Source organism: Centropristis striata, chromosome 1, assembly GCF_030273125.1.
Source record: "Centropristis striata isolate RG_2023a ecotype Rhode Island chromosome 1, C.striata_1.0, whole genome shotgun sequence".
In the NCBI taxonomy this organism is placed as follows: Eukaryota; Metazoa; Chordata; class Actinopteri; order Perciformes; family Serranidae; genus Centropristis; species Centropristis striata.
In genome coordinates, this window is record NC_081517.1 from 21,819,455 (window position 1) to 21,841,066 (window position 21,612).

General features: G+C 40.2%; 1 protein-coding gene across 1 annotated transcript; it reads right to left on the bottom strand.

Moving 5' to 3' along the window:
- Nucleotides 1-216: 216 nt before the first annotated feature.
- vps37c (VPS37C subunit of ESCRT-I) lies at nt 217-18,030 on the bottom strand. Its single transcript, XM_059334661.1, has 5 exons — nt 17,252-18,030; nt 15,977-16,086; nt 8,336-8,507; nt 6,820-6,902; nt 217-5,618 (listed from the first exon to the last, which is right to left on the bottom strand). Exons 2-5 carry the CDS (start codon nt 16,067-16,069, stop codon nt 4,884-4,886), a joined length of 1,083 nt encoding a protein of 360 aa, XP_059190644.1. The 5' UTR covers nt 16,070-16,086; nt 17,252-18,030; the 3' UTR covers nt 217-4,883.
- Nucleotides 18,031-21,612: the final 3,582 nt, after the last annotated feature.

The following is a 21,612-nucleotide window of genomic DNA, read 5'->3' on the forward strand; positions in this document are numbered from 1 at the left end:
TGGTCTCATGGTTAAATGAGGTTTGTCCATGTTGTCATTCCTGACAAAAGACAGAGGTAACCGTAGCAACCAGACTCTGAATGTCATTTGATCTTTGGAAAGTGCACCACTGTCCTCTACAGATACAACTACAGTTCCCATGAGTCTTTTGACATGTATATATATGGTCAAATATATTGTCAATACATCATGGAGCTGTAGTTGTGAAATACTATAAAGACTTCATTATTCTTTATTTTTATAGCACATAATTAATGTACACATTTAGCTCTGAATATGAAAAAAAACATTGGGAACAAAAAGTGAGGCTAAAAATTTTTGATTCATGAGCACTTGGCATCAGAGAAGGTAGCAATAGAAAGACAGTTAAATGACTTACATCTTTTAAAAAAAAAAAAAAACACCTGGTCTTATTTTCATCATGTTGCCCATCATTTGATCTGATATGATAACTGCCAGGAAAGCTGCTGAGATCAGTGGATGTGATAGATAAACTTTATAACTGAGTTCATTCAGATAAACCATACGAGCACTCAGACGACCATTCAGGCAGTTTAACAGAAAACCAAAGTAGACACACCTCTGGAGTTAATTATCATTTCATGGATTTGGGTGATAACAAACAGCTGAAACAGGAAACTCCAAACCTGGTTATAAATAATAATAAAAACACTACTATAGAACTTTCCCAACCATTGTTGTCTTGTTGGCATGACGTGGGCTAGATGTCCAGTCAGCATTTGGAGGGTGCATCAACAGACAAAGGCTGTCATGAGATTGCTGACTGACTGCTTGTTCATACTGTAGTGACACTACTGCTGATAAAACTCCAGCTGTGACCAATGAAAGATTCTTACTGATGCTTGGGCAGAAATTAAAGCTTGGTAAAAGTCCATTCTGACACAAAACCCCCCCCAAATTATTCTCTTCTGGATTCTCTGGCCAACAAACTCTCACATATCGTGATTTAAAATAAAATTGAAGAGCAGACTGGCACACTGCCCTCGCTACATTACATCTACCTTGTAAATGTCTTCAACTCACTGCATTTACACTTTTATTTTAGCAATCCGTGTATCATTCGGTCTTTCCATTTTAAATTGGCAATCAAAAATCTAGTAATGAAAAATGGACTGGTTATTTTGTTTGCTATTTTTTATTATGACACAAAAAACACACAAAAAAATGCTTGTTTTTCATATTTAAATATTAGGCTCAGATGAAAAAAACGAAATGGAATAACAGGCACCATGACTGATTTTGATTTTAGTATTTAATTGGAGCTGGATGTTGTGGCTGGGGAGAGGGGCGCCTGGAATGCCCTGCTTAACCTGCTACCCCCGCGACCCGGCCCCGGATAAGCGGAAATGGATGGATGGATGGATGGATGGGTTTACGTGGCCCGGAAGTTTGTAATGTAATATTTTACTGTATAGTTTATATCCAAATGCGTTTTATTAAAAAAAATCCACAGTGGACGGTTCTGTGAATATATTGCAATTAATATTCTTTCTATATGTATCTGGTAAGCTATTTGAGACTGGTTGTGTAACACTTGTGTAATACATTTTTGGAGCGACGCAATTTAATCATTTCACGTGGTGTGTTCATGTAAAGTTAATACTTCATCTCCTCTCTGTGGCTTTGAGTTTCATACTGAAAAAAAGTGAGAAAGAATGACAGTAAAGTGTTTATCCTTCATGTCAACTCACTCTGAGCAGTCTCAATGAATTTACCGTGAATATCACAATACAGGCGCACTACATTATATATTATTATTATTATTATATAGGGACGGCTGGTTTGACTATGGAGAAGAGAATGACGGCTCACTGGACCGCAGTCAAACTTGCGGGTCAAGTAAACCCGACCAATTAAATATTAAAATCAAATTCAGTTCTGGTGCCTGTTTTTCCATTTCGTATTTTTGATCAGAGCCTAATATTGAAATATGAAAAAACAAGCATGTTTTCAATTTTTTGTGTTATAATAAAAAAAACAAATAACAGAATAACCAGTCAATTTTTCATTATTTGATTTTTGATTGCCAATTGAAAATGGAAAGAACGAATGATACACAGATTTTTAACGACCAATTGAATTATGACCTTTCAACTCACTCACTGATTCCATGCTTTGTTTCTTGGGAGTGTGACTAGCACTTCAGTATTTGAGAAGCTGGGACCAATTTGATATTAATCTCGATCAATGAATGATTCAGCTTGATTAAATTCCCAACATATGTATGTGACAATATTGGCATATTGGTTTGAGGACAAACTTTATAATATTCTTACCAAAACACTGTCCAATTCCATCTTCACTGATGTTTTGAGCTGGGTGGAAATTTAACAACTTGATAGGTCTAATGCGGTGCTACAACAATATCTAAAAGAGAATCTTTAATTGTATAGCTTTTTAGATATGGATAATACTAACAAAGTGCTCAGAAGAGATATGAAAGAGAAAGAATGATTAGTTACAATTGCAAGGTAACAATTGCATGGGATATAACAGTTTGGTGGTTAGTGTAATAGAAACTAGAGAGGTGGTATGTACTTCTCCGTGATCCATAAATCATCTTTCATCAACTGCCTATGTGGCCATTTATATATTATTTGAATTGATTCAATTGACACAGAACAGATCACCAACCTTTATATTTTCACTCCAAACAACTATACACACCACATGTATTCTCACTGATAGTGTGAACTTATAGAAATAAAACTATTTTCTTCTAGTAGTCACTGTCAAGCATCAGTTCATATTTATCAAGCAGATGTGGAGAGAAGGTGAGTGATGGAGAGGTCAGGATAGAGGAGGAAGGAATGAGGCTTCAGGGAGCACAGACAAGTGTTGGTAGAGAGGAAACAGACAAAGAGGGAACAAAGAAGTGAAACTATGTTTGGTTCAAACTAGTCTGAGTACAACAGACTCCATTATTGTCTCAAGTCAGGGTCTTCCTATAGGACTACAGTACTCCTAACTCCCCCTAAAGAAAAAGGTCCTTGCATACACTTCATTTTACAGTTGTACTTGCTTTTAGCAGAAGACACCATGCTTTAGTGGGATTTGCATGTGTTGATAAACAGGTGAATCTACCTGGCTCTATGCATTTGTAATAAAGATATTCTGACATACTGCAAACAACTGAAAATGGCAGCTGCCTACATGTCCAGTTACCATCCTGATTTGGCTCTAGGGATGGAGACACGCCTTGGGGAAGGAATTACTTTGAATTCCCTATAAAAGAAGAGATGATTGTGCACACTGTAAAATATGTCGTTCTAAGTGACAAACCCACAGAGAATCAGTAACAAGCTCGACAGTCGCTGCAGCAACTGTTTACACCATCTGCATATCATCTTTCTGAAGTGATAATACACTGATACAGGGGAAAAAGGTTTCCACTGCCACTAAGTGGCCAAAGACAAAAAAAACAATTGTTGACTCTTTTTTTAATTTTTAGGAAAAGTGGCTTACTTGTGTGACTTGAATGCAGGGCTAGCATGCACTGTGGTATAAAACAGGCTTTGGGTCATTTCCAAAACTGTTGCAGGGGCTGCTTGGTAGCTCTCAAATCATTAGTGTAGTCCTGGACCAGACTGCTGCGTGGCTTACTGACAATCATTTACAGTACCTAAACATCAGCTCCCTCTCCTGAACAGAGCCTTTTTCCTCTTCTGTAACTTGTTAATGAATGAAATATGAACATTTCTAAGAGCAAATACCACAGGGAGTAAACCAGTATAGGCAAAACAGAGAAGAAGCTTGGTTCACTACTACTGTTGCCAGCTGGCTAGCATGTTAATGGCCAACTGCAGTAGTTCACCAACTAGCCCCGCCAGTCACTACGTCACCAAGCTTTAACATACTTCACTGGGACACATTGTGGTGTGACTGGGCCTTTACAGTGATGGGAAGAGAAGTACAGGAGCTGACACACAGCTACAGCTGTCTCCCTCTTTTGATGAGATCATTTAAATAAAAAATAAAAATGAAAAAGCACTGTCATTATCACAAGGTTCTTTGGTTGACAAAAATAAAGGGTGACTCGATTTATTGGTGGTTCCTTTGCCCACTGTCCATAGGTAATTGTGCATCAAGAAATTCACTTTCCACATTTATATTTGTAGTAGGTGAGCGTCTGGAAGAGCTGATAGACCAAGCAGCTACCGCTGAGAATATGCTTCTCTCAAAACCCTGCATCTTAAGTGAACTAAATATAAGATCCATATTTTGTGAAAGCCATCCACTTTGAAAACTAGCCCTGTACATAAATCTTCCGTTATGAGTCATTTTTTTCAATGCAAACTGTGCTCATGAATAACAATGTGAATCAGACAGAGTCTAGTCAGACAGCTACTGGACACTGACATTGTGTTACAAAGACATTTTTTTTTCATAGTACATGTCATAAGGGGGAGTGCACTTGTGTGTTTATAAGGACTCTGATTGCCAAACAGCAACACATACACACAAGAAAAGAAAGAGGAGGGAGTGTATGAAGGGGCCAGATACAAGTGTTTCAACACTTAGACACAACGCAACAACCTGAGACTAGTGTGGGGGAGTTGGTGGGTTGTAGGGTGACAGACAGAGGTAAAAGGAAAGAGAGAAAGACGGATAGATCATTAGACAGATACTTAGAGAAAGAGAGAAATAGTGCAACAAACAGAAGTAAAGCGAGAGACCTCTCTCAGTATGGGAGAAAGGAATAAGGAGGGTAGAAAAAGGTACAAAGACGAGGAGGAGAGGGACAAAGGTGTAGGAGTCTGGAGTTAAGGGAGGGAGGAAGGAAGTGAGGGAGGAAGGGAGGGAGGAGAAAGGGGGAAGATAGCAAAGAAGGGAAGAATTAAGACGGCGGAGCAGTGGTGCTTTCATGAGTACGGCTGTGGAACTCCATATCCAGGTCTGTAGATAGGTCTCCCTGTTGGCGACTGAGAATTGGAATAGGTGGAGCCAGCTGGGTAGCTGTAGCCGCCGTAGTTGTAAGAGGCCGGGTAGGGCGCGGGGCCACTCTGGGGGTGATTTGGGGTGTACTGGCCAAACGCTGAGCCAGGGTGTGGGGCAGGGAAAGAGCCAGAGGGCTGGGCTGGGTAAGGGCAGGCGGCTGAGGCTGGGGGCCCGAAAGCAGGCCTGGGGCCGGAGTAGCTCCCTCCTGGGGTGAAAGGTGAGACGGAGCTTGGGTATGGAGGAAACTGTGATGGTGGGTTGCCTCCCGGGCCGGATCCTGCTGCCACCGGAGTGGGGGGGTTGGGTGGGGAGACCGGGTAGGGGCTATAGGGGAGGCCGGAGGAGCCCCCTGCAGAAGAGGAGGCTGGCTGTGAGGCGTTTTGGTAGCTGGAGGACTGAGGTTTGGCGTTTGGCTGCGGATTTGTTGTCGTTGCTGTTGTTGTCTGTTGATTCCATGGTGAGGGCATGGCAGCTGGGTCTTGGCTGATGCCTGCTGATAATGTCATAGCGTTGGGATTGCCCTCGCTCCTCTGTCGTAAGATCTCCTGGAGTTTCTCTATTCGCACACGTCTTTTGTGAGCGAGGGAGCGCAGGGAGAGGAAGCGATCGAGGAAGGAGTCCAATGGCAGAGAACCCTCAAGAAACTCATCAGCTAGAGCCTGCAGACAGAGACAGTGATGATTAGTGCTGAGCACATCTAGCTCCCTTTAAACAGCCATTAATCAAAGAAGCACATATTCACACATACAAACTCCCAAGCAGAGACAACGAGAGACTGTGATTGAGAAAAACTGGACTTTAAAATGCAAATATCCTGTGACACAATGTGAGAAACAACTTGGCTAGAGACGTGGTGAAAAAGAAACAGTTGTTTATGACAACGGGGGGGCCCGACCCCCCCAGGGGGCGCCAAAGATCCACGGGGGGTTGTGAAGCCCTCTTGATTTTAAGGGATGTAATAAATCTAATGTGTTAAATATAGATGAGTCAGCATTTAATACATTAGTGGGACAAAAACAACTAAATAAGGGCTACATTAAACGTTTATTCATTTATTTAAATAGAAAAATCACTATAGAAAAGTTTAAAAATAAAGGCTATATTGTGAGAATAAGGACATGTGTAACATCCCTCCTGCAGTATACACAGGTAACCTCACCTAGCGGTAACCTCACCTAGCGGTAACCTCACCTAACAACAGAAACACAGAGCTATGGGAAAATGGCGAAGCGTCAGGGAGACGAAAATGCTGAATATCTCAAAAATAAAAAGAGAGGGTACCATGAAAGTCACATTGGGTTCGGCTTCATAGAAGCAATGGACAATGGGGGGTCGCCAAAGTTTACAATGGTAAAAATGTGGGTCCCTCAAGAAAAAGGTTGGGAACCACTGGTTTATAACACTGCCTCACGTGTCCTTAGTACATCTGTGGTGGGGACTGCTTCCAGCACAGATACAGTCCTCTTGAATGTCATTGTTGTATTAAAAAAATGTTTCATACCTTCATTAAAAAATACTAACTATTCTGGAAATTAACTAATGGAGTGTTAAAATAAACTACTTGAATTATGAAAAAAGCCAGCCCTCTCATTGAGTTTTATGAAATCAGGACATCTGGCTCTGGTGGGGTTATCTGGAAATAAAGTTGAACCAGGCTCAATGCTGTAACATGCTGTGTTTCTATTATTTACATTGCAATCATTGGAACAAAGTAGAAAATAGTTGCCTTCTTTTTATTTATACACTGTTGTCCACTACAAAAAACTGTTCAAGCACCTTTATACGAAACACCAATAACTACATACCTAAGCATGAGCATGCATTTCACATTACGTGTGTGTTTAACAGTTAGGTCCTTACCTCTGACTCTGCCTCCGTTTTGCTGCTTTCTGTCTGTAGTCTGGAGAACAATGCCTCTGGAGACACCTGACCCACCATCCCATCTGAGGAGGAGCAGAGCAGAGAGAGTGGAGGCGAAAGGCAGAGAGTGAAAGAGAAACAGAGATACAACTGTAAACTGTATGCTAGTAAAATATAATGCTGGCAACTTGGGGCAAACCTCAAAAAGAATCTTTACATGCACAATTCTACTGAAACATTACATATCCAATTGTCACAGAAGCAGGCTGCATATTTTAAAGTACACATTTTAATGACTTTACATACCCTTTTAATATCTCTAAAAAGGACTGCGGTACCATAATAATAAGGCCATTGCTTTCTTAAGTTATGTTATTGATAAATATGTTGAATACATGATACACTTTTATATTCTTCTAGATTCCAGGTTTTGTCCTCTTTTGAGTAAGCAGACAAAGACAAATTCCTTGCATCAAAATTTCTTGCCAATAAATATTTTTATTCAAAGGCAATAACAATGGTTCCAGGCCAAATACAATTAGCAGAGAGAATTAAAAGAAATAAAACAAGCTGTTTTAACAAAGTCATAGTTTTGCCCTCATATAAGAAGTATTCAGATCCTAAAAATACTTTGTTCCCCCCTCCCTCAAGATCAAGATTCTCTTTACTGTCCCACATAAGAGCTGTTTCCACTACCGCCCAACACCCGGAATGAGGCGGGTCTCACTCGCCGAAGCGCCCCTAATTTGAATACGGGCTTTTGACCGGACTTTTTTCGTCCCTGTAGAAGAGCAGGGCCGTTTTCCTCCCCTGAAAAAAGCCTGGTTGCTGATTGGATAGAATGCTAAGCAGGACGTGACGTAGTACTCGACGCCACAACAACACGCGCCATTTGTAAAAGCCAGCGAAGCAGTGTTGCCAACTTAGTGACTTTGTTGCTATAATTAGCAACTTTTCGGCTCTTCTTAACGAGCTGCGGGGGCCGGAGGCTCGTTAAGAAGAGTAAGAATGAGTCGAAGTGGCACATTCCTCCTGCAGCAGTCTCTCCCAGCTGCAGAGCCTGAGGGGATGTTAACTCCTTAGCGTCCAGTCTGCAAATTGCTAATAGGCTAACAGTTAGCTCTGTAGCAGTACAGTGTGTATGTGCTGCTGCTGCAGGAGGTGTCCACTTAGTGATCTCTGTTTGTTTACAACAAGCACCGGACACTCTGTGTACAGTTAGGGATGCCGGTTAATTCACACTCACTGTTTATGATCAGTGGAGACGCCGTGCATAATTAGCCATGCTGATTTGTTATCAGCTGCTGACGTTGTGCACAGTTAGCGACGGCGGCCACAGTTGAGTCTCCCGTGTTTAATCTGTCGCGACGATCGAAAAACCATACGTCACCTCCGGAGTCTCTAAATCCCTCTGGGGGCCTTTTTGTAGTGGAGACACGCAGAGTGAGTGGACATTTGAAAGGGCGTGGCCTGAGACTTTCCCGGCTATAGTAGGAAAATCCTCCCACCCCCCTACCTTTCAGTGAGCAGTGTTGTCTGTAGGTTTCTCTGATGGCCTCTAGGTGAGAATATCTTTCCACCAGCACCTCCTTCTCTGATTCCAGACGAGGCTTCATGTCCAGGTTTTGTTCAGCCAGGCTGCGATTTGATGCGAGTGCCATCTCTCTCTCCAGCTGGATGTTCTGAATCTGAAGAGGAAAAAGATAGGCATTAGACTATGGAAGCTTTATATTTTAGACAATTTGTTGATTGTTTTGTCCGTGTCCGTGGGGTACAAGGCTGAGTCATGCACACGGTATCACAAACTGCAAAGCTGACATCTGGTCAAATTCAACATCTAGTTTACTTACTCTTTGTTCTGTGACCAGGAAGTCACATTATATAAAATGTCTGAGGTGGGCTTTGTAGATAATTGGCAGACATTCTGGGGAAGACCTGGTCTGAATTGGACAGATGGTGTTCATCCCACTTTGGATGGAGCTGCTCGTCTTTTCTAGGAGTAGTGGAGTGGAGTTGATTTATTTTGTCTAACTGAAACCTGGCTGCATGATGAAGAATACGTTAGCCTTAATGAATCTACTCCTCCTAGTCATATTAATACAAGGCTGAGGAGGAGGAGTTGCAGCGATATATGACTCAAACCTTCTAATTACACCAAAACCTAAATTAAACTACAACTCATTTGAAAGCCTTGTTCTTAACCTAGAAAACCCAACAGCCTATTTGTCTAGTTTACCGGCCTCCTACTCCTGTATTCAGAATTATTATCAAGTTTACTGAAAACAGAAACTGAAAAGTTATTATAATTATTGTAGGTGATTTCAGTATTTATGTTGACGTTGATATTGATAGCCTTAGTACTGCTTTTATCTCCTTATAAGATTCGATTGGCTTTAATCAGAAAGTTAATGAAGCCACTCATTCGTTTAACCACACCCTTGATCTTGTGCCTATGGGATTGAAATTGATAGTTTAACATTTGATAGTTTTCCCACTGAATCCTGTTTTATCAGACCATTTAAAAACTGTAGTCCTGTTACTGGACTGCATGCTAATAGGCAGCTTTTCTTAGTAAAACCTCTGTTAAGTTATAAAAGAGGGTTCAAGGGACAGAAGGGGGGTCAGACCTCATGAACTGATCCGCCTTTTTTGTGTAAATCAGGGAAGTGATGTTTGAACCCAGAGACTCTGTAACTGCACATTTCTTGACGTATTGTAATAAAATGATGTTAAACTAAGAACTCGGATGTCTCCTGCTCATCATTCCCCATCAAACGATTGGCACAGAAAAATAGGTGAGAGGTTACTGTTGGAGTCAGGTAATTTAATTTAAAAAGTTTCCCTTACTGCATTTCTCAACACACCGCATTAAGCTTTTAAATTTAGTTAACAGTGCTTTTGGCATGTGCTAACTAACAATAAAGACAATATACATGACTTCTTCATACAAAAATATGACTTTAATTAAACTGCTGCTGAATTAGACACTACTAATACAAATATAACATTAGAATAATATAATAAAATAATAATAGTAAATATGAACAGGTTTAAAGAAATAATGCACTTCAGGGTGAGGTGAGAGCAGGGCTTTTAATCCTCCGATAGCAAGTCTCAATACAACTCCTTCTATAGACAGCTGACGTTAGCTAGCCAGATCCCCATCCACCTGCATTCCTCAGCCTGCTATCTTCAACACCTGACCCCCCTGCTGAGATGCTCACCACCTACTACCCCCACATCCCCTACCCAGTCATCCTCCACCCCCTCTCCATAACAGATGATCAGGTGAGAAGTCAAACTAAAGAAAATCAAGGCAAGGAAGGCCCCAGGCCTGGACAGCATCAGCCCAGGACTGCTCAAAGACTGTGCAGACCAGCTCTGTGGTGTGGTCATGCACTTGTTCAATCTGGACCTGGCCTAGAGAAAGTCCCGGCCCTGTGCCACACCAGCAAGACGAAGGAGATGATCAGTAACTTCTGGAGGAAAATATCTCACTTCACACCGGTGAACATCCAGGGATTAGACATTGAGGTGGTAGAGAACTACAAATTCCTGGGTGTTCACCTCAACAATAGACTGGACCGGACTGACCACACCTGTGCTCTCTACAAGAAGGGCCAGAGTCTCCTCCACCTGCTGAGGAGACTGCGGTCTGGCTTCAGCCATCCTCTATGCCAGGGGTGGGCAATTAATTTTCCCAAGGGGCCACATGACCAATACCACGAAGGTTGCAGGGGCTGGACCAAAACTCTGAACTAAATTCTGCTCAATATTAATGTAATCGCTTTGTAAAATACAGTAAATTATATGGTTTTGAGCTGCTACTGATAAGAATACATGTGATGATAAGACCGTTAATGTGGAGTAACTCAAGTAAAAAGTAGTAAATACTCCAATCACTATATCACTATTCCATTTATTTTAAACACAACTGTAAATGACCTTTAGCAAGGTTCCTATTGGTGTTTTTGTATTATGTAGCTTGTTTTTCATGTTTGTACATTTTGTAGGTGTTTTACAATGTTGTGGTGCTTTTATTTTGAAACTGTGCTGCCCAGGGTGAAACAGGTGCTTTAATTTTGAAAGGTAGTGACAGGATATAACAGGTGGAACGGTTAAATGAAAAAACGAACGGTAAATAATAACGAGTGCGTAGTAATTCATATAAAGTTGATATAAAGTATCAAAAGGCTTCTATAGTGGCTGGCTGACAGGACACAAGGTTTGTTAAAGTTTATTTTCTTCTGTCATATATATTAGTGGCTATATTTGTTGTCTTAACTATAGTAAAAGTGCTTGTTAGCTCTAGTGCTAATGCTAATGCTATTTTTTTCAAATTTTTCATTGATTTCTAATTTCTGGGTAACCTCACGCGGGCCGGACAAGGACAGCCAACGGGCCGGATGTGGCCCGCGGGCCGCCCAATGCCCAGGTCTGCTCTATGCTGTGGTCTGCTGGAGAGGGACGGTACGGACAGGGATAGAAAGAGACCAAATAAAGTGATCAGGAGAGTGCGCTCTGTCCTGAACTGTCCCCTGGACTCCATAGAGGAAGTGGTGAGAGGAGGATGTTAGTTTCTACACCAGTAGTCCACCAACCACCAGGGGGCGAAAGCATAGATAAGGTTTCATGTAGCTGCCTAAATAAATAACAAGTGAGCTTGCAGCGAGACCTTCAAGTAACTCCGCGGGGGCCGATGGTTAAGAAGAGTAAGAACGAGTCGAAGCAGCACAGTCCTCCTGCAGCAGTCTATCCAGCTGCAGAGTCGGAGGGGATCTTAGCGTCCAGTCTGCAAATTGCTAACAGGCTAAAAGTAAGCTCTGTAGCAGTACAGTGTGTATGTGCTGCTGCTGCGTTCACTTAGTGATCTCTGTTTACAACAAGCATCAGACACTCTGTGACACACTAAAAACTGTTCCTATTGTTTGTTTAAAAGTAGTGCAATAAAAATAAAGATGTTTTTCCTAACATGATGAATAATGTGATTAATAATCGTGATTACAATATTGATCAAAATAATTGTGATTATCATTTTGGCCATAATCGTGCAGCCCTAATTGTAAGTATGTTTTAAATACATAAATCAGTGAGAAGCTGATTTATGTTTCTTTTTGCTATTACTATATAACTCTCATAATACCTGTGTCTGGGTATTTATCTGAAGAAGAACTTTCAGTTCACAATGTTGGAAAACTATGATGGGTCAACAATGGGTCTTTAAAACTGTAGGTCATTATTATTAGGTCATTATCATTTATTTTTTTTTATTATTTTGAGCTCTTCTTTCAGAGTTGCATACAAAAGGCAGCCCTGCAGAAGTTAAAAAGTAAGCATCAGAAGAAAGGTGATTTAAGTGACTTTGAACGTGGCATGGTTGTTGGTGCGTCACGGTTTGGTCTGAGTATTTCACAAACTACTGATCTACTGGGATTTTCATGCACAACCATCTCTATGGTTTACAGAGAATGGTCCAAAAAAGAGAAAATATACAGTAAGCGGCAGTTCTCTGAGCGAATGATCCCTGTGAGCAAAAATCTCAGTTTTTTCTTACTTAATGCTCAAACAGACATAAGCTTAAGCATAAGCAGGGCTAAATGCTAACTCTTTCCCCCCCAAGGAGCACACATACTCCTCAATTAAAATTGTATGAGTGCATAAAAGACTTTAAGGGGGGAAGAAAAAAATATCAAATAATGTATTTTTCCTGAATGAAGGGATACCAGGAGACATTTGCAAGCAAATATACTATTAAATTTATTCAAATTAGTTATTAGGACAATTATTCCTCAGATAAATATGTTACGCAACAAGTAACATTATGCCTTAGTAAGTGTAATATGAAGTGATACGGTTCTAAACACTTCTACAACTGTTGGGAAACCTGGCATGGTTCATGGCAGGCCAAGAACACAACAACTGGTCTACGTTTGTTGAAGATATTTATTGGGAGAAAGTTTGGCTTTGGCCACATAAGGTTTTCTTGACTAACAAAGTCAAAGAGATCCTTTAAAATGCTACACAGGATACACTGGTGTTATCCAACTCGTCTATATTTGCAGAAACTCAAGAAGAATATTGATGCAAGTTGCACCTATTGTGGAAAGCTCAGACAACGGCTCTGTTACAGAGCATTCTATGAATGGAATGATACATTTTAAATAGCCAAAATCGTGATCGTGATTAAAATTGCAGCCCAGTTGACAGACACTTTACTCTATTCTACTCTGTTGATCTGCCCTGTACAACGACATCTATTGCACGTCTGTCCGTCCTGGAAGATGGATCCCTCCTCTGTCTCTCTCCCTAAGGTTTCTTCTTCTTTTTCCCTGTTAAAAGGGTTTTTTGAGGAGTTTTTCCGTGGCCGCTGTGAGGGTCTAAGGACAGAAAGTGTCGTACCATGTCTGTGAAGCCCTTTGAGGCCAATCTGTGATTTGTGATTTTGGGCTATCTAAATAAAATTGACTTGACATAAAAAATAATAATATTGAAACTAAAGACACCTCATGTCCAGTACATCTGATGTTGACTAAAGGGCTGTTTCCACTACCGCCCAATACCCGGAATGAGGCGGGTCTCACTCGCTGAAACTCCCCTAATTTGATTACCAGCAGTCCGGAGCGGACCTTTGTCAGGACTTTTTTCATCCCTCTGGAAGAGCAGGGTCTTTTTTCTCCCCTGAAAACAGCCTGGTTGCTGGGTCCTGATTGGATAGATCGCTAAGCAGGATGTGACGTAGTACGTGGTCTGCACAAATGCGCCATTTGAAAAAGCCAGCAAAGCAGTGTGGCCAACTTAGCGACTTTGTTGCTATATTTAGCGACTTTTCAGACCCCCTTAGTGACTATTTTTTCAAAAAAGCGTCTGGCGACAAATCCAGCGACTTTTTCTGGTGTTATTGGAGACTCTTTCTTACGCATCCACTCCTTTTTAACGATCGGCGGCTCATTAAGAAGAGTAAGAAGGAGTCGAAGCGGCCCAGTCCTCCTGCAGCAGTCTCTCCCAGCTGCATTCACAAAGCCGGAGGGGATGTTAACCCCTTAGCGTGGCACCGGACACTCTGTGCACAGTTAGCGATGCCAGTTAATTTCACGATCACTAAATTTATGATCAGGGGAGACTGTGCATTTTTTTTTCCATATCTTCAGGGACACACATTTTTTTTTTTTATTCAAGAGGAACCTTTTATTTATATGCAAAACATGTTAAGTTAAATGAAAGTTATGTTTGCACTATATCAATTCCAATGGAAGAAGCATGCAATCAGACACAAGGGGACACATTTCTCAAGAAGAAGAAGCAGTTTTATTCACTTTTAGAGGTAAGTTTGAAGTTGCACTGTGTCACTGTCAGAGAGTGAACATTTAGGTATATTTTCGAAACTGAGCTATTTGGTCCCTGCAAGTTGAGACATTATTTGAAGCGAGTAGAAAGCTTGCTCAAAATGTACATTTCCACTGTTGTTTACAATGGAAAGGCCTACCATTTGTTTACAAGCATACTTTCAGGGGGGGAATTCAAGTCAATTTATTAATCCCAAAAGGGAAAATCAGTTTGCCTTTGTTAATTATATTGTGAAAATAAAAGCAAAACTTGTTTTGAAGAATTTCTGTCATTTGTAGTTTGTTTTAAGAAGGAAAAATGGATTTAAGGGTTTGTTGTGGAATACAAGTAGAAATTATTTTTTAATTTTATTTCCCATTCATTTGGCTTGGGCGGTGGGCAAAAACACTTAGGCAGCATGCCAAAGTCTCACAATAGCAGGGAAAAGCCTGACAGTAGGTAGACAGTCAGGTTAAAATAAACAAAAAAACATTCACATGCACTCACACACCGATGACCCAGCATCAGGAGCAATTTTGGGGTTCATCATCTTGCCCAAGGATACTTGGGGATGAATGTTGAATGGCCAGGGATCGACCCACGGACATTCTGATCAGTGGGCGACCCAAATGGCCACATTGCAGCCAAGCCCATCACAACTACATCCAGTGAAACACAGGGAGACTTCCCAAAATTAAATAGGTGAGAAGATAACAGAGGGAAAAAAACAGTGTGTGCTTTGTGAATGTCCAGGGATCTAAGCCTCTACCTAAAAAGGTAGACATGCTGATAATCCTTAACAAAATTGAATTCCAAAGTAGAACCAGAGGCCAAGCCCTAGTTGCATTATTTTAAGAGATTTACTTTATTGTTCTTTAATGGGTGATTCTCATGAACATGGTACAGCTCATAGCAAAAATCTAAGAGCATTGAATATATATTTTCTTTGACCCTTTTTAACATATACAATCTAAAGTCACTGATTAATATGAATTTATAATCTATTTAAACATTTTTAAGGTCTTTTCTGACATTTTTAGAGATACTGTGAGAAAAAAAAAATCATTACCGTAACACATTTTTAATTAAAAAAAAAACAACAAAAGGTTGTTGTTGTTTTTTTCTTTGGAAAGCACTTAAATATGCTCAAGGGTAGCTGGTATCACCAAAATGTATTTTATTCAAATATAAACATATTTTAATGAAAACAATTCTATCATTACCGTAACATTTAACCATTTTTTCTCATCAATTTTCATGCAGATTTTGTTCTTTATACATTGTTTAAAAACATTATGTTTGATTATATTCTGTTAAATTACACATTTTTTAAACAAATATATATTTATTTTTATACAGTTTATTAAATATTCATTGTATATAAGTATGGGGAAACCATGACATTTTTATCTGGATGCATTACGGAAATGAATTTGTGAATCAAAAATATGTTTAGAAATATAGTAAAATATTATTTTAATACAAAACAATGAATTGTGCCACATTATGGCTATATTGTTCATTCATATAAAAGTGAAATATATTTAGTAATACAATATGTCCTTATAATCTTCACAGGCATAACTTCAGACACATTCATGAGAATCACTCTTATTATTCATGTATCTGTTGATTTGCAAATTCTGAATTTTCTTTGAAAATTCTGTTTCCTTTTTAAGTTAAGTAAAACTATTTCTATTTGCTTGACTTTTACATAAAAAGGGAAATATGCATTGTTTTGCATAGATTATACCCAACATCAGAAATAAAAACGGATTAGTTATAAAAATGGAAACGAAAATGGACTGATGGAAAGTGAAGCATCATTTTTTACCTCGTCAGACTCAAGGGCCATAGACTCCACCCTCTCCGGGTTGTCCAGCAGCTCCTGGAGCTCTGATTGGCTCAGGTCCTGGAGCTTCTCCATTTGATTTGCCAGAAAGGCTGGCCGTCATAAAGGAACCAGGAAATACGAGTTAAAAACATTGGAAACAGAAAGTGGACAGTCTGAGGCCTAACCTCGGTGTTTTACTGTAATAAAACATTCAAAGGATGATTATTAGCCCTTTAGTTATTAGGCCATTATTATCAAACCATGACAAAAACACATGTCACCTGCAGCCACTCCCTTAATAAAGCAGCAACCGGTGGTATATGACACATTTTGGCACTAGCTGTCAATAGTGGTGATAGTAATGCTGCGTTCGATTGCACTCAGAACTCGGAAAGATCCGACCTCCGAGTCGGAAATGTGCAATAGAACTCGGGATTCCGACTCGAGAATTTGGGTAGGATCCAAGCAGCCCGAGTAGGTCGGAAATACGTGGAAAACGTAAAAGCAAAATGGCGCCACACACCGTGAGAGGTAAACAGTCACTTTATTTTCAACATTTAGTCTGTTATGTGTCGTTTCATTTAGCATTTGTGTCACTAAAAGTGTAGGATTACTTTATAGTGGTATTTACACTCCCACTCTGTTAATTAAAGAGTTTGTGTGAGCGTAGTAGGGACGAAAAAGCACAGTAAAAGTGTAAAAAATATTATAGTTTTTCCCATATTTAAACTACATTAGTCTATAAGGTGTAATACTGCACTTCTTTTTATTATATCCAGGAAATTGATAAGATTTAATTATATTTTTGTCTCTTGAGTATTTGCAGACCACAATCCCACCCTATATTTAGACCCAGAGAGGACACAACCATTTAACTGTATGTTGTACCAGGCAGGCTCTTTCTCTCTCTCTTAGGTAGCTGATATACTTCCCCACAATAATTTTTAAATGCTCCAAAGACATCCAAACAATCATCAATTTGCTGTGGCCGGCCATGTTTTCCGAGGTTGAGCAAAGAAACGCATTTACCTCGGAAGTCGGAATTTCAACTCGGATCTTTCCGAGTTCCGAGTGCAATCGAACGCAGCATTACATCCGGATTACAACATTTTCTATACAGTTTTTATTTTTTATTTTTCAGTTTATATTTTATAGCTGGCGTTAAACACTCATACTGTCGAGGAAAGTGACCGCAGGCCACAAAACAAAACAAGCCCAGACGAGCAGTGGTGGCTGTGAAGCAGGAAAAGGGAGGACTATATATTATGTACTTACATAATACTAGCAAACCAAATTCAGCCCGACACTGAGTGATGGTGACATCCAACACCAGCTGTTTATTTGAGCTGACAGGCGCCGTGACACGTCCTCAGGATCCTCAACCAGCCCTGACTGACGGATCGAACTGGATGAGAAGCTGCAGACTGGTTTTCGACGCTCTTTGACCTGAAGCTAACTATCTATCCGGCCGGCGTCAGATTCTCCCGCTGGTTCAGTGTGGATCAGCCTGATAACAACAACAGTCGCTATGATCGCAATGTTAGCACCGTCAACTTAGAGGAAGCCCAGCGGTCTGCCGATCAAAAACGGAGCCCAGAACCACGCAGCTCGGTCCGGACGACCCCTGTCCAGCGTCTCCGTATCCCGCTACTGCTTATTTTAATTACCAGACAGCTCCAACCGACAACATGCGTTAGAAATAGACAAAATATTTGTTAAAATTAGGAAAGTTTCACTCCACACTGACAGAAACCGCCGCCATTTTAGGAAGCATCCATGTTCCGTGGTTTGAGGGGGGTGGGGTTTTCGGACAAAAATATTTAAAAACAGCAACGGGGATCTATAACGAGCTTCCGGTTTAGAGTGACACACGTTTGAAATACTTACTGTTGTCAAGATGTTTTTTTTGTAATTATTTCCGTTGGTGCCGTTCTCCCTGCGGTGCCCCCTATGTCGCAGGGTAATGGTATGGTCCGGTGCTCAGCTGATGTAAGGGAAACCCCCATGTGACGGTTAGGTCCCATATCATCTAGCAGAGCTTCCTCCATGGCTAAATATATTGCTCTGCTTTGCCTGGAGAGACACATACCACTGATTTCTGTAGACCAGTGGTTCTCAACCTTTTTCCAGTGATGTTCCCCCTGTGAAATAATTTTTCAGCCAAGTACCCCCTAACCAGGGCAAAGCATTGTTAGTTGAAAAAAAAGACTTAAAAACAGAGCGCTGTGCCATCAGTGTCTGATTTATTAAACTTTGGAACTGATAAACGCATTCAAAATTCAAACATTTGAAAAAAAATAAATATTTCAAACATTTTAAATGTTAATAATCCATGACTAAATGTATTGTAAATATTTCTCATCACTAAAATGTAGTGATTGAAACTAATGTAGTAAAAACAGTGACCATATAAGTATTTAAAACTATAACTGCTACGCTTCAACCACGACTCCATCTTTGAGTTTTCAAGTGATTGACAGGTGATGCCAGGTGGCATATGACAGGTTGGGTCGAACCATCCTGGTATGGGGGACACTCTGGGTTTTTAGGATCAGGAAATTGAATAGCCTATTGAATATAAACTTAATTTTATGAAATTATACTTATATTTTCCTAAAATATTTATTAGATAATTATTTTTAAAGGATTTTTGCATGGATGCTACTTTTTAAATGTATATTTTAAAATCTCACGTACCCCCTGGAGTGCGGGTTGTGTAGTATATTTTATGTTACAAGTGGTATATTTTATTGTTACTTTTATATGTGAGTCTTATGCTTTAGTTAAAGGTCACATCCTGACCTCCTGATTGTGTAACAGCTGGTTTAAACAAGAAATAACGTACTATAGGATCTGGGATTTGTCAGATATTAGATGCGTTTGGAAGCAGAATATTAAAAGTATAAGTTGTATCCTTTTAAGGTTAAAGTAGACCTAGCAGCGTGCGCATGCACGGAAAACGTGCAATACATTGAGCTGTGGGCTGTCACAATTCTGGTTTACAGAAAGGTTAGAAACGCCCTGACACAGAGAGAAAAGGGGAGAGAACTTTATTAGAGACTGGACACCTTTTTTCAGCAGCCCTTAATATTGACAAAGTGTTCTCCACTGTACCTAGGCACCTAGGCAGTGTAATTTGATGTCTGATAATAAAGGAAATGAAAAGGATCATCAACATGCTCTTTGATTCATTTTTTCACTCGAGAGAGGTAGTAATTCCACCACAGTTGCACCATGGATTATTGGTTATTATTGGTTGCCTGCAAAGCTAAATTGGCAATTAAACATTTGATGTTTCCAGCTGAGGAGAGAAACGCTGTCCACGACCAGGCCAGACGTCTTGTCAGGGAATTTGACAGAGCGCTTACACCACCCCCAGCGGGGGAGCCCGATGCCACGGTTCGAGGTAGGTAGCGCCAGTGATTATAATAATAGGTCTAATAATAATAATATGCCTAATAATAAATACTCTATAGGCCCAATTTTATAACTGCATTAATACAATGGTTTATTTATCATCAATTTCCTACGGCGGAATCATGTAAAACAAAATAGTAAAACTATATTATTCCATTTTATTTTTTAGGTGAACTTGAGAGAGTCAAAAGAAAAAGGGATGACTTCAGCGAGTGGGAGGATTATGGGGAAGAAGATGGCGAGAAAGACGAGGTTCAGCGCTACATTGACAGCCAAATTGAGCGCTGTTTTGACTTATGATTTGTATTTGAACACATATATCACTTAAATTTCAATAAATTGCTGTAGCCAATTGCATGTACAGTTGTAAAATCCCTTGTTACTTTCTAACTTGTTTGAAGAACCACTCTGCTACACAAAGCAGATAGATAATGCCTATAAAATGTAAGTACAGCAATTAAAAAAGGACATCTATTGACATTTCAATTTTTTATTTAAACACACACACCTAACAAAACAAGTAAAGTACTGAAAAATACAAATTAAATACAAGAGAGCTTCACTTAACACTGTGCTTTCATGTTGTCAAAATGTATCCAAATGGTACTTATTTTTCGACTTTCACTCATCTTTGCACCACACCTCCTGTCACGTCTCAGCGCTGCCACCCCCGCCCCTTCCTGCTTGATTACATTACATTACATGTCATTTAGCTGACGCTTTTGTCCAAAGCGACTTACAATAAGTTCCTTGTCAATCCTGACACGATTGGTTCACACAGCATGCACGTGACACCCGTAGTCAGCATCCGCAGCACCCACAGGTACTTTTCCTAACAAGAAAAGTAATTTTTTTTAAAAAGAAGAAGAGCGGCTCCCTGACAGACGTGAGCCGGCTCCCAACGTTCACTTTAAAGAGCCGGCTCTTTGAACCGGCTCGTTCGCGACCGACACATCCCTAAAATGAACTGCTTTCTCATTTAACAACCTCCACAAAACGCTGTGTCTTACACTCCATTTTGCACATTTACATACTATTGTCAAAACCTTTTCTCCTAATTGGGACACATCTCACTGAAGGTGTCATTTGATTTCTCAATTAACTCTGTGATGCTGCACCATTCTCTTTGAATCACAAACCGGTTTGTTTCCAGCCAATCCACCATCTGTGGATTGGCTGGAAACAAACACGAACTTCTCCACTCCCAAGCCCCATAGATGCATTCTTTACCTCTCATAGGGGGAACGTTTATGACCATGAGCCACACGATCTGATGTCCCTCTTGGACTCAATGAATTCTGTACATACTGGGTCTGCAGAAGATTACCAGGTAATGATCAGGCTTGTGTTGAGAAATGCATTGAGGAAAACTTTATGGTAAATGGTAAATGGACCTGCACTTATATAGGGCTTTTCTAGTCGCTTTGCGACCACTCAAAGCGATTTACACTACAGACTGCGCTCATTCACCCGTTCACACACACATTCATACTGGTGGCAGAGGCTACCCTAAACGGTGCCACCATTGGGAATTCATTCACACACTGATGAATGCAGCATCAGGAGCAATTTGGGGTTCAGTATCTTGCTCAAGGATACTTGGACATGAAGGCTTCTCAGTTTAACTTTATTACAATATGTCAAGAAATGTGCAGTTACAGACTCTCTGGGTTCCCAGTGTCCGTTTTATAGCCTAACAATGTTTACTAAGAATGTAGGTAGATCTCTTCCAGAAGGTGCCTCCCTCTCGATGCGTTGATTTGTCAGTTTATTGCATACATGGACACGTCATGTCACCAAGCAGAGAAGACGTTTATCTTTCTGCTCAGCACATTTATTCAGCACATATCTGTGACCTGACCTGTTAACAAAACTTTCAAAACATAAACTCCTGCCTTGATAGGACTTGCAGAGATATTATGGAGACACAGATTTTGCAACAAAACAATAAAACATAAAACATATCTTTTTGTGATTATAGAATCTTACTCTAAATAGGGCAGAGGAAGTTTAAGCAGATGCAGTAAATTGATTTAGTTTAATCATAGTTTAAAAACAATATTAGCACATGATCATTGTATCAAAGCATCTTGCATACAGAGAGGACACACACATATAGTGAACCACGTACGCATAGATAGTTACGTATGTCAACAGACAGCGACCCACGTCCACAGAGACAGACAACAGAGACAGACAACAGAGACAGAAAATGGAGA

Coding starts and splice junctions, on each gene's coding strand:
- vps37c (XM_059334661.1), bottom strand. CDS start 16,069: ATGGAGAAGCTCCAGGACCTGAGCCAATCAGAGCTCCAGGAGCTGCTG. Junction 6,903..8,335: donor ACAACACTGCTCACTGAAAG/GTAGGGGGGTGG, acceptor GCTCCTCCTCAG/ATGGGATGGTGGGTCAGGTG. Junction 5,619..6,819: donor AAACGGAGGCAGAGTCAGAG/GTAAGGACCTAA, acceptor CTCTGTCTGCAG/GCTCTAGCTGATGAGTTTCT.